The 17,560-nt window shown below is 43.4% G+C and overlaps 1 protein-coding gene across 4 annotated transcripts in view; it reads left to right on the top strand.

Moving 5' to 3' along the window:
• The window catches only part of glra2 (glycine receptor, alpha 2), a 219,206-nt gene that overhangs the window by 154,011 nt on the left and 47,635 nt on the right, over positions 1–17,560 (top strand). For all 4 annotated transcript variants that reach the window (XM_055644380.1, XM_055644379.1, XM_055644383.1 and 1 more), the window contains exon 7: positions 6,652–6,866. In XM_055644380.1, coding sequence (XP_055500355.1) covers positions 6,652–6,866 — 215 coding nt within the window. The remainder of the gene's footprint in view (positions 1–6,651; positions 6,867–17,560) is intronic.

The following is a 17,560-nucleotide window of genomic DNA, read 5'->3' as shown; positions in this document are numbered from 1 at the left end:
CAATGAATATTACTGAGGTAGCATAGCTTTGAAGATGGTTTTTGATTTAAACTTTTTTTTTATAAAGATTTCTTTTATATGCTACGAATTACATTTGACCTTCAGTCATTGATGTTGCTACTTAAATCCTTAAAACTGACCAAATATCTTTATATCCAAAAATTTCTACTGTTAAGTGCTAAATCATCCATCTTTAGTAGCCCCCCCTCGGTCATAACTGACCATGGGTGATGCATCCTGGTCGGATGCAAGCCTGGGCGATGTCATATGGAGGACAGGCTGTTGCCCCTCTCCACGTCGCTAATCGATCCAAAGGAACAGCAGGGCCGTTACAGTTTGGCACCAGCGCCGTCGCAGGAGCTGCCAGAGCGAGGTTGTAGACAACGACAAACTGCCTTGGGGGCTCCGACTCCGGATTTTCTTGAGATTTACTCCTGGAGCTTTTTCCATGACTAGATATGGAGGTTTTAAATCAGAGTTTTCCCTCTCCTAGATGGACCGCCTTCCCAGGCTGACGAGCCCCATCTGCCCGAGACTCGTGGGGGTGGGAGCGTTTACCTTCACGTGCAGGTCTATAGCACCTGCCCACTGCCCAGTGGGAAGGTGCTGTAGATGCCCATGCATCTACCACATTATTTTAAATCATCTTTCACACTTTATTTGGCAATCAGTCCAATCGCATTTCAGAGATAACTGAATTACAATTTCATTTATCCACGATGGAAGTAACGCCTCTGCAATAAACCTTCCCGAATTTAATCGTGACCTTCTGCATCACCCACAAGCTGATCCTGTAATGTTGGTAATCAGCTTTACACAAGTTGGAAAGTTACACAAGGGAAAGGTGTGAAAACGACAGATCAAAGCAGCCGATGGTAAGGAAATGTAGAATGGTTCATTATTGCCAGAGGGGAAGGTGACAACGAGGCACACAAACAGTAATATTGATTGTATGCCTTCCTGTCTGAAGAATGGTCTTGACCCAAAACATCACCCATTACTTCCCTCCAGTAAGTCTTGTATACTGCTCCAATTTCTCATCCCCCACCTACTGTTAACAAACTTTGTGGCCTATATCCGAGGCTGTTTCCTAGCAGACATCATAGCCCTCAAGAGGACCTGCAAACCATTTACGTATGTTTGTACCAACTTGTGTCCAGTCTGACGAAAGGTCTAGACCCGAAATGTCACCCATTCCTTCTATCCAGAGATGTTGCCTGTCCCGCTGAGTTACTCCAGCATTTTGTGTCTATCTTGGGTCAATGCCCATTCCATCAACATCTCAGTTGTAAAGTTAATTGCTTTGTAAAGTTAATAGTGTTTTGAGCGACTAGTTATGCAGCACATCAAAAATAGTCTACCTGCCGACCTAGACCCACTGCAGTTCGCCTACAGAGCCAACCGATCCACAGAGGACGCAGTCTCAACAACACTGAACCTCGTATTGTCACATCTCGATCGGAAAAATACCTATGCCAGGATCCTCTTCATAGACTTCAGCTCTGCTTTCAATACAATCATTCCGCAGCAGCTGGTGGAGAAGTTGGAGCTATTGGGGGTTGATGCTGGCACATGCAACTGGGTCCTGAACTTTCTGTCGCAACGGCAGCAGACAGTCAGGGTGGGCAGTAGGACATCAAAAATCATAGCCGTGAGCACGGGCTCACCGCAAGGCTGTGTCCTAAGCCCCCTTCTGTTTAGTCTGCTGACACACGACTGTACTGCCAGACTCAATAACAACTTCATCAACAAGTTCGCTGATGACACAACAGTGGTGGGTCTCATCAGTGACAATGATGAATCGGCGTACAGGATGGAGGTGGAGCTGCTCACAGGTTGGTGCAAATCCCACAACCTCATTCTTAACGTGGGAAAAACTAAGGAGATGGTGGTTGACTTCAGGAGGGCGGGGAAACAACACCATACACCTCTGCACATCGACGGAGCTGATGTGGAAAGGGTCAGCAGCATGAAGTTCTTAGGACTACATCTGTCTGATGACCTGACGTCCACGGCCAACACCACAGCTCTGGTCAAGAGAGCCCAGCAGCGACTTCACCCTCTCCGAAGACTACGTAAAGCAGGCCTCCCCACCACACACTTACGGACTTTTTATAGGGGGACTGTCGAGAGCACACTGACATACGGCATCACTTCCTGGTTCGGGAGCTGCAAGGCGTACGAACGGCACCAACTGGACAGGATAGTGAAGACCGCAAGCAGGATTATTGGTGCTCCACTCCCCTTCCTGCTGGACATATACAGGAAGAGATGTATCAACAGAGCCATCTCCATCATCAAAGACCCTTACCACCCATCGCATGACATTTTCTCCATCCTCCCATCGGGGAAGAGGTACAGGAGCATTAGCTGCAAAACCAGCAGGATGCTCCTCAGCTTCTTCCCACAGGCTATAAGACTGTTAAATGGACTTTGCCCCCTGCCAAGTATCGCGCACAAACCCCCACACTGCAGCAGAGCCACTGTTGTGCCGCTGCCGGTCGGAACGGCTGTTGAATGTTTAGTAGAGTGTTAAATTTGTTCATGACATGTATTTTTTATTTTTATTTCTATTTATTTTTTCATGTACACTGAATGGACACTGGTTGAGCAACGTTTTTTTGTTTCCTCTGGGTATGCGAATACTCAGGAAATGACAATAAAGATATACAATACAATACAATACAATAATTTAAAGCTCATGTTAAAATCACTCTACATTTAGAAGGACAGGAAAGGTTTAGAGGGACATAGACCAAATTAGGGCAAATTAGACTAGCTAAGATGGGGCATCTTGGTCAGCAGGTAGAAATTGGGCCGAAGGGCCTGTTTCTGTGATGCATGACTATAATTCTATACCTCAGCAACATCATGTAGTTCTCCAGAGACCAACTTTCCAGTTTATGACCTCATGCACATATTGTGCCTCTCAATCCACAACCATGGCTACAACTATTTTTGGATCATAATTTCTGGAACTCACTCCACAAGCCTCTGATTCACCATCGTACTCTCCATCTGCAATTTCAAGTCTTGTTTATCTCTTTCATGGGTTTTCATCAGGTTGCACTTTTATGAAGAATAGGCTTGGTTGTTGTCTGGTTTAATGATCATGTGTTTGGATACCACACTGTATACACCATTATTGGGTAACGGTTAGAATCATAGAGTGATACAGTGTGGAAACAGGCCCTTTGGCCCAACTTGTCCATACTGGCCAACATGTCCCAGCTACACTAGTCCCACCTCTACGTCCTGCCTGCTTTTGGTCCCTATCCCTCCAAACCTGTCTAACTGTTTATTAAATGTTGGGATAGTCCCTGCCTCAACGACCTCCTCTGGCAGCTGATTGACAAGTCTTTTCTATTCAGCAGTGACTGAAACTTATTTTTCCTGGCTTTGGGCACTTTTCTTCACAATGTGAAAGTGAGCTGCCTCTAAAATGCCTCAAGATGCTACAGAAGATGGACAATATCTGCAAAGAATATTTCTTCTCATTTTGTACCTTGGAGTAAGACATGAAACATATAAACATAGAAAATAGGTGTAGGAGTAGGCCATTCAACCCTTCGAGCCAGCGCCGCCATTCAATATAATCATGACTGAACATCCAAAATCAGTACCATGCTCCTGCTTTCTCCCCATATCCTTTGATTCCATTAGCCCTAAGAGCTGTATTGAACTCTCTTTTGAAAACATCCAGTGATTGGCTTCCACTGCTTTCTGTGGCAGAGAATTCCACAGATTCACAACTCACTGGCTGAAAAAGATTTTCCTCATCTCAGTCCTAAAAGGCCTACCCCTGATTCTTAAACTGTGACCCCTGGTTCTGGACTCCCCCAACATCGGGAAGATTTTTCCTGCATCTAGCCTGCCCAATCCCTTAAGAATTTTATATGTTTCTATAAGATATCCTCTCATCCTAATAAATTCCAGTGAATATAAGCCCAGTTGACACATCCATGAAGACCAGAGAATTTAAGATAATTAATTGAGATGTCTTGAGGACCATCCAAATTACTGTAGAGAAGGTGCTGGATGTTCCAAGACTGAAGGCAGATGCATTTTTTGGGCTGCTTCAGATATATCTAAGGTCACTGTGGGAAGCCAGAGAAGAAATTGCAGGAAGCATCATTAGACATAGGTGAGGTGTCAGAAGTCATTGGTGGGTTGCTAATATTGTGGCTTTATTCAAGGAAGCTTGAAATAAGTCCAACATGTTCGGTAGGAAAAAGGACACAAAATCCTGGAGTAACTCAGCAGGACAGGCAACATCTCTGGAGAACATGTGCATGTGAAGTTTCAGGTTGGGACCCTTCTTCAGACCTGAAACATCACCTACTTATGTTGGCCAGATGTGTTGTCTGACCTGCAGAGTTATTCCAGCAATTTGTGTCCTTTTAACCAGCATCCACAATTATATGTTTCTACATCTGTGGTAGAAAAGGTATTGGATAGAATCCTGAGGGATAAGATATACATGTATTTGGAAACATAGGATTTCATTCGGAATAATTAGCATTGTTTTGTGCATGCGAGATCATGACTGAAACTTGAATTAGTTTTTTTTGAAGAAGTAATCAATAAGATTGATGGCAGACGGAGCATAGATGTACTCTGCATGCACTTCAGCAATGCATTGATAAGGCTCCGCATAGTAGGCTGCTTTGGAAGTTTAGGACGCATAGGATCCAGAGAACTGACTAACTGGATAGAGATTTAGCTTCATGATCGGAAGCAGCGGGTGGTGGTGCACGGTCATTTTTCAGATTTGTGGCCTGAGACTAGTGGTGTGCCTCAGGAAACAATGCTGGACCCATTGCTGTTTGTCATCTGCTGTATGGGTGCAAGCTATAAGGCATGATTAGCAAGTTTGCTGATGACACTTAAATAGGTATATGCACTGTGAAGATAATTACCATGAAATGCAAAGGAATGTGTGTGTGTGTGTGTGTGCGTGTGTGCGTGCGTGCGTGCATGCGTGCGTGCGTGCGTGTGTGTGTGTGTGTGTGTGTGTGTGTGTTGACGTTTCGGGTCAATGTCCTTTTTGGTCATTGAGCCGAAACATTAACTCGGTTTCTCCCTCCCCAGAGACTGCTTGACCTGCTGAGCATTTCCAGTATTTTTTGTTCTTATTTCTACCTTCTGAAATATAATGTGCAATTGAATATCAAATAATGTCTTATACTTTGCCTGAAAATATGGTGCACTGCAACATTTGCGAGGATAACTTCAATTCATTTATCATAGAGTTCCATAGCTCAGTGGCATAGCTAGTAGAAATGCTGCCTCATAACAGCAGAGATCCAGATTTAATCCTGACCTCAGGTGCTGGATGTGTAGAAATTGCCATGATCATATTGAATGGCGGTGCAGGCTCGAAGGGCCGAATGGCCAACTCCTGCACCTATTTAATATGTTTCTATGATTGCACTTTCTACCTGAGATCACGTTAAATTTCTCCAGGTTCTCTGTTTTCCGCCCACATCCCAAAGACATGCAGGTTGGTACCAGGGCAGCACAATAGCGCAGCGGTAGAGCTTACAACGCCAGAGACTCGGGTTCGATCCTGACTATGGATGCTGTCTGTATTGAGTTTGTACGTTCTCCCTATGATTGTATGGGTTTTCTCTGGGGACTCTGGTTTCCTCCCACAAAGACGCGCAGGTTTGTAGGTTAATTGGTTTTGGTAAAATTGTAAATTGTCCTTAGTGTGTAGGATAATGCCAGTGTACAGGATTAACACTGGTCGGCATGGACTTGGTGCTTCGAAGGGCCTGTTTCCACGCTGTAGCTCTAAACTAAACAAAACTAAAACTAAGAACATAGAACGATGAACAGTACAGCACGGGAACGGGCCCTTCGGCCCACAATGTCTGTGCTGAGCGTGATGCCTGGTTAAACTGATGTTATCTAACTGTACATGATCCATCTCCATCTACTCCCAGCACTTCCACGTGGCTATCTAAAAGACTCTTAAAAGCCTCTATTGTATTTGCCTCCAACACCAACCTTGCCAATTTGTTCCATGCCCCCATTACTGTGTGTAAATTAAACCTTGCTCTGCACATCTCCATTAAAATATCCCTCTCTCACCTTATAGCTATGCCTTCTAGTGTAGGATATGTCTACCCCATCTATGCCTATCAACATTTTAGATACTTCTCTCAAGGTAGGTTAAATGGCTGCAGCAAGTTGTTCCTGGCATGCAGGGAAGTAGTAGAATCTGGGGTGTGTGGATGAAAAAGTATGAAAAATAAATATAATGGGATCAATGCAGATTAATATAAATGAGTGGTTGATAATCAACAAGGACTTGGGGGGACTGAAGGGCCTGTTTCCACACTGTTCCTCTCAATGACTCAATGACGAAGCATCTGCATTGAATTCCAATTAAAAACATGATTTGAAAACCGTAATGCATTTGGAACATCGACATTATTGTGGAATTGTAAATCTGAAAAATATTCTATACATTAGATATTCTATACATCAGTTGTACTGATGAAAATGTGTCATAACAAAAACATGATCTCAATTCTCTCTCAATTACTGACTTACAGAGTGTACATGCTTTCTTTCTTTTATTTGATTATTAAGTCTTGAAGAAAATATACAACTGCTGTCTAACGCTAAATTCTTCTTTAACAGGAAGATTTACCTGCATCGAAGTTAAGTTCCATTTGGAAAGACAGATGGGTTATTACCTAATCCAGATGTACATTCCAAGTCTGCTGATCGTCATACTGTCCTGGGTCTCATTCTGGATTAACATGGATGCAGCACCAGCAAGAGTTGCCCTGGGCATCACCACAGTACTGACGATGACTACCCAGAGTTCCGGCTCACGAGCTTCACTTCCAAAGGTGAGATACTGCCCTCTTGCATTTTCATGAGCCCAACATCTCATAGATCAGTAAATTCAAGATCTAGATCAGAATTTCCAGGGCCCTCCTGGAAATTCAAACCTTCTCCTCTTTAACCAATTTGCAATTGTATTCTTAGTTTAGTTTATAGTCACGTGTACCAAAGTATAGGGAAAAGCTTTTTGTTTGCGTGATAACCAGTCAGCAGAAAGACAATGCATGATTACAATCAATCCATTTACCGTGTATAGATACATGATTAGGGAATAACGTTTGGTGCAAGGTAATGTCAGCAAAATCAAGGATAGTCCAAGCGACATCAAAGAGATAAATAGTAGTTCAGCACTGCTCTCTGGTTAGGGTAGGATGATTCAGTTGCCTGATAACAGCTGGGAAGAAACTGTCCCTGTATCCAGAGGTGTGCGTTTTCACACTTCTGTACCTTTTGCCTGATGGGAGAGGGGAGAAGAGGGAGTGGCCAGTGTGCGACTCGTCCATGATTATGCTGCTGGCCTTGCCGAGGCAGCGTGAGGTATACATGTTGTCAATGGAAGGAGGTTGGTTTCTGTGATGGCTCATTGAAGAACTCTTGCTACATCAGAATGCAACCCTGACTTAGACTTTAGATATGCAGATGGAAACAGGCCCTTCGACCCATCGAGTCCGAGCCGACCAGTGATCGCCCATACACTCGTTCTGTCCTACACACTGGGGACCATTTACAATTTTACAGAAGCCAATTAACCTCCTTTATCAGAATGCAATGCCATGCTTTCTCACAATGCAATAGGATGATTTATCAGAATGCAATGCCCTTCGATTTGAAAATGCAACACAAAAGAATTTGAACAAATTTCAGCAGTGTGCATGAAAATGCCACATTGCATGGTTATTCATTGTTATTCTATAAACCTGAAAATGTGATAAATAAGGATGGCAAGCTAAGGGGACCATGGATGACCAAAGGGGTTGTAAACTTGGTCTGAAAGAAATAGGAAGCATATGTTAGGTTTAAGAAGGTGACACCAGACAGGGCTTGTGAGTAGTATAAAGTAAGTAGGAAAGAACTCAAGCAGGCGATTAGATCGGCCAGACTGCCCTAATCCATCTTGTCATTTGGCAAGATGGAGTAAGGAAAATCTCAAGGCTTTTTATACGTGTGTTACAACCAAGCTGGTAACCACAGAGAAGGTAGGACTACTCATGGATAAAGGAGGATATCTATCCTCGGATCTAAGGTCGGTGCTAATTGAATACTTCTTGTCTGTATTTCCCAAGGAGTAGTACTTGGAGGACAGCAAGATCAGCGTAGAGAAGTTTGTCCAGTTTGAGGTCAAGACGGAGGTGGTGCTGAAGCTCTTGAAAAGCATCAAGGTGGATAAGTCTCCAGGACCTGATGGGATCTATCCCAGGTTATTGAGGGAGGCAAGAGAGAGAAGACTGCGGGGTCTGCTGCCCAGATTAGAAGGTTTCAGCTGCAAGGAGGAGTTGGATAGACTTGGATTGTTTTCTCTGGAACATCAGAGGGTTGAATGGAGACTCGATAGAAATATATAAAATGATAAGAGGCAAGTCGGCACCTTTTCCCTCGGGTGAAAATGTCCAGCGTTAGAGGGCATAGCGAGAAGGTGAGAGGGGAAAGTTTAATGAAGATGTGAGGGGCAAGTTTTCTATGCAGAGAGTAGAAGGGGACTGAAACACATTGCCGGTGATGGCGGTGGCAATACAATAGTGGCATTTTGGAGCCTTTTAGATAGGCACATAGAGGTGGAAGGAATATGCTGATTAATTCATATGAATCATGTACAGGGAGATGAGATTGGTTTAACATTGCATCATGTTGGCAAACATTGTCCTGCGCTGTGCGTCCTGTTCTGTTCTACATTCTATGTTCAAACTAGATTAAATTCAGGCATTACAATCTAACCAATTTTCAGAATATTTGAATGAACGAATGAATGAATGAGTGAATAAGTTTATTGGCCAAGTATTCACATACAAGGAATTTGCCTTGCTGCTACGCCCGCAGGAATGGCACATAAAACATTAAACATTAATAATAAAACATTATTGATTACACATGTTAATTAAGTAAAATACCAGAGCAAATATTGTAAAAAAAAAAAAATACATGCGTTCGTCCATGCTACACAAAAATCACGTGCCTGATTATAGATTATTTTACTTATTATTTAGATCAGGTGCACTGTTAGTTAAATATGACAATTTGGACGTGGTATAAAGTTTCTCCCCGGGTCACAACAGAGTTCTGTTCTGAATTGTTTGTTATCAGACTGAAAATTCCCCACATTAGAAGCTGGCTGCAACCACATCCATCCAGCCAGTCATCAGAATGCTTGTTCACAAATTTGGCATCATAACCTGTGGAGGACTGTGCTATTCATTAGTGTTCAATGTTTCGAATAGATAACAATTGGTCTTGGATTTTGGATCAGATGCTCTATGTAAATTGTCAAATGTTGTCAAATTATGTGAACAAGTTTATTTTGGGGAGGAGTTACATTGATTTTTCACTTGCCTTAAAATCTGTAATAATAAATCCACAAATAGACACAAAATGCTGGAGTAACACAATGGGACAGGCAGCATCTCTGGAGAAAAGGAATGGTTGGTGTTCTTCAGTCTCGTCCTGAAACATCACCCATTTCTTCTCTCCTGAGACACTGCCTGTCTCGCTGAGTTACTCCAGCATTTGGTGTCTATCTTCCAGTGTAAACCAGCATCTGCAGTTCTTTCCTACACGTAATGAAACCACTTTATTTTTCCCAGGAATTAGATCAGGCTTTAGCAATGTTAGAGAAAAAAACAATTAATCATCCACTTTTGACTTGTTTCATTGTTTCGTGCTACACCATACCAGAACGTAATTGAACTAGGGTTTAATATTTGTGCTGCTTGTTGAAAAATTAGCGGCATCCAGAATGAAGCCGCCCTGAAGAGTAGCGAGAATTCTCGTGCCGTAGGTCCAGTGGTAGTGGGTTGCCAGGAGGTCGAAGGTTGTTGTAGGTTCTCGTAGGTTGTAGCCAGTGTTGACCGGTGAATTTCATTGCCTCCTTGGGAAAAAAAAACATAAGCAGTAGTTTTCAGAACCAAGGATAACCGACCGGTAATGTTAATGTTCGCCGAGCTTCACAGCCGTGTACCTCTAGCCTTCTTAAAAATTGTCTCCACCCTTCTCCCCACTTCTCCCCCCTCCCCCCTCTCCCCGCCCCCTCTTTTAAAGGACTTACATGACCCTTCCCATACACTGTGCTCTCACCGTCTTAATTACAGCGCCAACCTTCCTGTTCATCACATGTGTGTGTCTGTATCACATTGGCTTTGCACCGTGTGAATTTCACTAGGACAGCGCTCCCCCCGCTTGCCCTGTCCCCCGCCTGCATAACGGGCTGGTGAAGGAAACAATGTGTGTGTGTGTGTGTGTGTTCCACTCTGACAGTCGCCGTTCCAGTCGCCAGTTTTTCAGGCGACTGCCAGGGACATGATAGTCGCCGGCAGTTGCCTGAAAAATCGCCTAAGTGGGACAGGCCCACTATTCTTAAATTTCACATGCACAATTAATGTGTGACACACTCATTGAAAATTTTCCCCTGGATCAAAAATGGTCTCATAGTTCACGTCAGGATCGTTCAGAAGCCTTTCATAGTCAAAGCGTTGCTTCTTTTGAATCTAGTGTTTTAACGAAACCTTTAAATTGTTGCTACCGACAGCACAGTTTTAGATACCAATCAGCTTGTTCTCCAACCATTGGTTGTAATTTAGACCTCATCAACATCCTTCAGATTCATTGAGGAGCAAAGGACAAAGCGAAATGTGTTGCTTATATAAAAACCCAAGAACATAAGGCAATTAAAACCACAGAATAGGACATCAAATGTGAGGCATGTAATAAAGGCAACAGGAGAAATGTCATTCCGAAACTTCCAATGCTATTCTTAGCATTGCAATAATATCCTTTCCCCACGCTAGCAATATTCAACACATATTAAAAACATTAATCAAACATGGTTCGGGAAGATTTTTCTTAATTAAAACCAGATCAACAATTTTGAAGCAGTTAACATACCACTAAACACATTATGGATCTGAGCATTACTGTGAGCCAGAATTATTATTGTTTCATTTCCAGTGAGGATGATATTGCTATTTGCGGAGTGCGTAGAAAATCGTTCTCAAGACAGATGTTCCAGTTGTGCAGCACTGACAAAAATCAGGCATGTTCATAAAGTCATAAGTTAATAAGTCATAGGAGCAGAATTATTAGGCCCATCGTGTCTACTCCGCCATTCAATCATGGCTGATTTACCTTTCCCTCTCAATCCTTCTCCCTGTGACTGTTGACATCTTTATTAATCAAGAACCTGTTAATCTCCATTTTAAAAATACCAAAGGTTTGGCCTCCACAGCCGTCTTTGGCAATACATTCCACAGATTCACGACCCTCTGGCTAAAGAAATTCCTCCTCATCTCCTTTCTAAAGGTATGTCCTTTTATTTTAATGCTGCCCCCTCTGGTCCTAGACTCTTCCACTAGTGGAAACATCCTCTGCATATCCACTCTATCCAGGCCTTTCATTATTCGGTAAGTTCCAATGAGGTACCATTATCCTTCTAAACTCCAGTGAGGAGTCAAAGGCCCAGAGCTGTCAAACGCTCAATATATGTTAACCCAATTATCCCTGGGATCATCTCCGTAAACCTCCTCTGGGCCCTCTCCAATGCCAGCACATCCTTCCTCAGATACAGGGCCCAAAACTGCACACAATACTTCAAATGCAGTCTGGCCAGTGCCTTATAAAGCCACAGCATTAGATCCCTGCTATTATGCACTCGCCCTCTCAAAATTAATGCTAACATTGCATTTACCTTCCTGACTACCAACAACTTGCAAATTAACCTGTGTAGGAAAGAACTGCAGATGCTGGATTAAATCAAAGGTCGACACAAAATGTTGGAGTAACTCAGCGGGACAGGCAGCATCTTTGGAGAGAAGGAATGGGTGACGTTTCGGGTCGAGACCCTTCTTCACACCTTTTGGGAATCCTGTACCAGCACTCCCAAGTCCCTTTACACCTCTGATTTCTGAATCCTTTCCCCGTTTAGAAAATAGTCTATGCCTTTATTCCTACTACCAAACCACATGGCTGCACACTTCACTATGCTGTAATCCAACTGCCACTTCTTTGCCCACTCTCCCAGCCTTTCCAAGTCCTTCTGCAGACTTCTGCTTTGTCTACACTATCGGCCTTCATATCATTCACAATCTTGGCCACAATGCCATCAATTCCAACATCCAAAGCATTAATGAACAATGTGAAAAGTAGCAGAACCATCACCGACCCCTGCAGATCTCCAGTAGTCACCAGCAGCCAAGCACACAAATCCTCCTTTATTCCCGCTCTTTGCCATCTACCATCCAGACAATCTTCTATCCATGTTAGTAGCTTCCATCTAATAGCATGGGCTCACATCTTGTTTAGCAGCCTCACATGCAGCACTTTATCAACTCAACCTATTGTTGCATAAAGTCCTGTGTCTTGTTGAGGAATATCAGGACGATATTTGATCAAATGGATTCTTAATATAAGCTCCTTTATAGAATACTAAGATTAAACGAGAACTTACCAGTTTGAAGTTTGATCGTTATTTTATGAGGAGTAACGTTGAGGGATTACGTGAAGAACCCTGCCAGGACGCATGCGTGTCAATCTTCAAAGCAGCGGTGTGAAATCACAGATAACTGTAATGACTAAACATAGTAAGATTAGAGAAGAGATACCATTTGAGTATATGATCAAGGGTGGGAGCGGAGGGCACGTAATCCCTCAACGTTACTCCTCATAAAATAACGATCAAACTTCAAACTGGTAAGTTCTCGTTTAATCTTACTATTTTACTTCGGAGTCACGTGAATGACTACGCGAAGATTTTAAAGCTCTGTGATTTCATGCCGTGGAAACGAGTCCATGCATCACATCTGCCTTGATTATGGGGAGAATAGTGTTAACATCATTAGACATCAATACGATATTGAAAAAACAACGATAAATATATTAACACCAAATTATAGCCCCTATTTATGGGGTAAATTATATTACAGAACTTAAAATTGTTCCTGCAAATGTTCCAGGTTCAATGACTGGTTTGTTATAAAATCGTTGGAAAGTTTTCTCCGTTGACCATCCTGCTGTCTTGAGGATTTGGTCCATCGGAACAGCCAACTTCATAGCTGCCGATGTAGCTGCATCCCTGGTGGAGTGAGATTTAAAAATGCTAGTGTCTACTCCAGCCTTTATTAGGATCTGTTTTAGCCATCTAGAGATGGTCTGGACTGTCACTGTTTTGAGTGGCTGTTTGTAGCTGATTAAAAGTGACAATTCTTTCCCTCTGATGATCTTAGTATACTCCATATATAATAGTAAGTGTGTTATAATACAGAGACGATCATCTGTCGGGTAGGCCCTGAATTCTGTTGTGTCAGCCTGCTGACCCCTGTCTGTTTTGTTTGACTAATTCATTGATGTGAAAAGTTAAATTTCCAGATGAAATAGTCATGTTGTCCAGCCTTAGTTTCTGTAGTGACTGGACCCTATGTGCCGTGGCCAAGGCCATCAGCATGACTGTTTTCATAGTCAGTTTCTGTAGGGACAGAGCTGTAGCTGGAGACCAGTTTGTTAACATGGTCAGTACAATGCTCACATCCCATATTTGGGAGTACCTGGTTCTTGGGGGATTAACATTAAAAATGCCCCTCATGAGTTTGGTTACCAGGGTGTGTTCCAACAGAATGCCGCTCTGTTCCTTGCCACAGGTATGTTGACAGAGCACTTCTGGCACAGTTGATGGCACTATGACTGAGCCTCTTATCGTAATGGAGGCTTGCCAGGAATTCCAGAACAGACGGGATGTTCATAGATCTGTGGGTGATGTTTATTGTTGTGACAGTACTTCCCATTTCTTGATGTACACCAAGTACTGTTTTTTGGTGGACTGTCTGTGGGCCGCTGAAATAATATCCACTGTTCGGTCCGTCAGTCCCAGGTGTAGTAGAGGTGCTTTCAAACTCTACAAATTAATAGGTTTATGTAATTATGGCATGGGTAACTTCCCCTTGTTCCGGGATGAACCAGTAAATTAGGTCTATGATGCATGGTTCTAATACCATGTCGAGTATCACCGGGACCCATGGTTGAGTAGGCCAATCGGGTACTATCAAAATACCAAACGCGGAGTTTTGCTGTATATTCCAAAATACCCGACTGATGAGGCAGAAAGGAGGGAATGCATAAATAAGCAATCCCCCAATGCAGCAAAAATGCATCTGTTGCCATTGCCCCAGGTTCTGGTTCCCATGAACATAATTCGATAGCTGGTGTGAGGCTGGATGCGAATAGGTCGATATCTGGTGTTCCATACCGTGCTGTAATTTCAGCAAATACATTTTTATCCAACATCCATTCAGTGTTTTCATTGAATTTGCGTTAACTGTTGTCTGCCACTAAATTTAGTTTACCTGGTAAGTAGGTAGCTGATATCCAAATATCTCTCTGGATACACTATTGCCAAATTGTGTTGGCCAGATTGTCACATGATGTTGATTTCTTTCCACCCATATGGGTGATATATGCTACCACGGTGGTGTTGTCAATTTGTAGTCTAACATGCTGGTGATATAACCCAGAACAGTATGACTTAAGGCCATGGAATGCACTTAACATTCCCAGGTAGTTTATGCACAGTGTTTGTAATAATGATGCCTCCTGTGCATTCCATCTCACCCACAGTTGGAGATGGAATTGGTAGCACCCCATCCAAGTGCACTGGCATCAGTTTGTAGTTCCATAGACGGGTAGCTGATAATGTTTGGATTGGAACAATGCTTAATGATATCTTTCCACCATTTTAGTTCCCTTATGACCTCTGATGGTAGCTTCATTGGTCTGTCAAAATGACCACCATAATTTTTGAGTGCTCGTATTTTAGCTCTCTGTAATTTTTGATAATGTAAAGGTCCGATTTGTGTGGCTGGAAACGCAGCCACTATAATGCCAATTATTCTTGCTACCAGTCTGATGGATGGTTTTGTGATGTCAATGATTTTACTGCAAGCCTCCATGAAGGCTGAAACCTTTTCTTTCGGCAAAGTCACTGACATGTGAACTGAGTTAAGGGTGAACCCCAGATGATCCATTGTGTTAAATAACATCTGTGGTCACCTCTAATGGGTACTATATAGTAAGCATCTTTTAAATCGATGCTTGCCATGTAGTAACCTAGGAAATCAATTGCTTAGCAGTAACAAAGGTTTCCATCTAGTAATGAATATATAGTACGAAAGTATTCAAATTAGTCATATCTATGATGATGCGGCAACTACCATCTTGTTTATGATAAAGATTTTGGACTCGAATTCCTGTGATTCGTGTTGGGTTTCCTCCATTACTCCTTTTTTATAAGGCCACTGTAGTTCAGCATGCGCTTTTGATTTTTCTTTGCCTGTAAGCATGAACATTCGGTTCGGTACATGCTGATCTGGAGGATTGTGTTTTTGTATAAATTCTATGGTATAACCCTATACTTCTGAAAATATAAGTGTCGGTAGTTAATTTATTCCATGCATCCAGATAGAATTGTAATCTCCCACCAACCTCGTAATGAACCAGACCCACCTACCTCCATGGTTACTATTGGTAGGTTTGTTACTTTTTCGGCATCCTCCGTGGACGTTGAGGCGCCGGTGTCTGGATCTGTAGTTGGGTCGGTATTGAGGGTTAGCGCATTCCTTAGGAAGGCCGGTCTGGGCCATGGCCTAAAAAGACCGATGTTGAGTGTTCCTGGCCTTTGAGCTTTCACCAGTTTGTCTTGGCCGACTGAGGTGCTTTTTCCTGGCCGAAGTAGTTTTTAGACGTTGCTTTAATGAGCCCCAGGGGTTTACCCTCTTCGTCAAGTTCTTTTACCTGTTTTGATAAGTTGCCTCCAAATAGTAATATTGATGGTTTGGAGATTCCAGGTTTGCATAGGCCTGCAAATTAAGGTCTAAAGCCGGTTGGATGGCACTTCTTCCTAATGCTGTTTAGTCGTATTGGTAGTTGCAAAATAAAGCCAGTACATCCTGGTGATCTTGTGTCATGTATTTTTTGTTTATTGTGCGGTCGAAAACCATAATTCCCGCTGTTAGGACTTCCAGAACTTTCTGTAGTTTCAAGTCCCTGGCTCTGATTGAGGCTCCGACATGTTTTCAAATACACTAGTTGACACTGGGAACATTCAGTGTTTTGCAGTTCCCTGGTGGTAAGTGTCTTGCTGTGGTGTCCAATCCAATAGGTTTTCTTGCACCCCATGTGCACTAGGGGTATGTTCTGCACCCCTCTTCAGGGTCAGCCCAGATTTGACCACCCCCCCCCCCCCCATACTCCCCTATGATGAGGGAGAAACACTGTGCAGCCCTTCAAGAGGTACTGCTGTAGGACTTACTAGCTGCCCACTGTGACTAGTCTCCATCTCCCGGAGCCTGTCACTTTGGAGTACTTGCTCCAACAGCCGCTCCAACTGGCTCCAATGCTCTTGGGCACTGGCCACTCACGGCTGCTCCAGTTCCTGCTGCCGCTCCAACTGGCTCCAATGCTCACGGGCACTGGCCGTCGCGGCTGCTCCTGAAATCGCTCCTGCTTCAGTTCCTGCAGCCGCTCCAACCGGCCCCAATGCTCACGGGCACTGGCCGCTCGCGGCTATTCAGAGTCGGACTCATTGGAGTCAACGACTCTGTTAGTTTTTTGCTTCGCTCTACCGCCTGGCCGTGGCCGGTGTGGGAGCGAAGTTGGGCACAGCTGTTCCCATTTCGGGAGATTGGCGTGCCGTTGGCTGCTGCTGCTGGCTGCCCGCAACTCCGCGGTTCTCCCCCGCCAACTTTTTCGTAGCCTTCGTGGATCTGGTCCATGTCTCCACCTGTAAGGTAAGTGGAAAGAACGCAGAGTCTCCTTACCTGCTGTTCCCGGCTTTCAAATTCTGCCGCTAAGGGGAACGTCGTTCCCCCTGCTGTGACTCGTTGCAATGCGTGTAGCGATATGACACGCATGCGTCCTGGCGGGGTTCTTCACGTAGTCACTCACGTGACTCCGAAGTAAAATAATCTAATTTAACGTTAAGCACATCTCGTATGTGTATGTGACGAATAAACTTGACTTGACTTGACCACCAGAGATTTGTTGTCTTTTTTCCTCATGTAGAACTTCTGTCTCTAATAATCCTGATTAATAGATAGTGCTAAATTGACAGGTACCACTTCATGGAACCCAATAATGTACATTCTACAGACTGCTTTCTCATTCAACTCATTCATACACCTATTTATTTTCTCCTGAGATGCTGTCTGACCTGCTGAGTTTTTCCAGCTTTTTGTGTCTATCAAGGGTGCAGAGATTTACAAGAATGTTGCCAGGGCTCGAGGGGACTGAGCTATAGGGAAAGGTTGAGCAGTCTAGGACTTGATTACTTTATTACTTGGAATGCCGGAGGATGAGGGATGATTTTATGCGTTCTCCCCGTGACTGCGCGGGTTTTCTCCGGGATCGCTGGTTTCATCCCACACTCCAAAGACACACAGGCTTGTAGATTTATTGGTTCTGTAATAATTGTAATCTAGTAGAGGTGTCCAAAATCATGAGAGGAATTGAT

The sequence above is a fragment of the Leucoraja erinacea genome, chromosome 13 (assembly GCF_028641065.1).
Source record: "Leucoraja erinacea ecotype New England chromosome 13, Leri_hhj_1, whole genome shotgun sequence".
Taxonomy (NCBI): Eukaryota; Metazoa; Chordata; class Chondrichthyes; order Rajiformes; family Rajidae; genus Leucoraja; species Leucoraja erinaceus.
The sequence above is the reverse complement of the archived record's forward strand: the minus strand, read 5'-3'. Positions and strand labels throughout refer to the sequence as shown.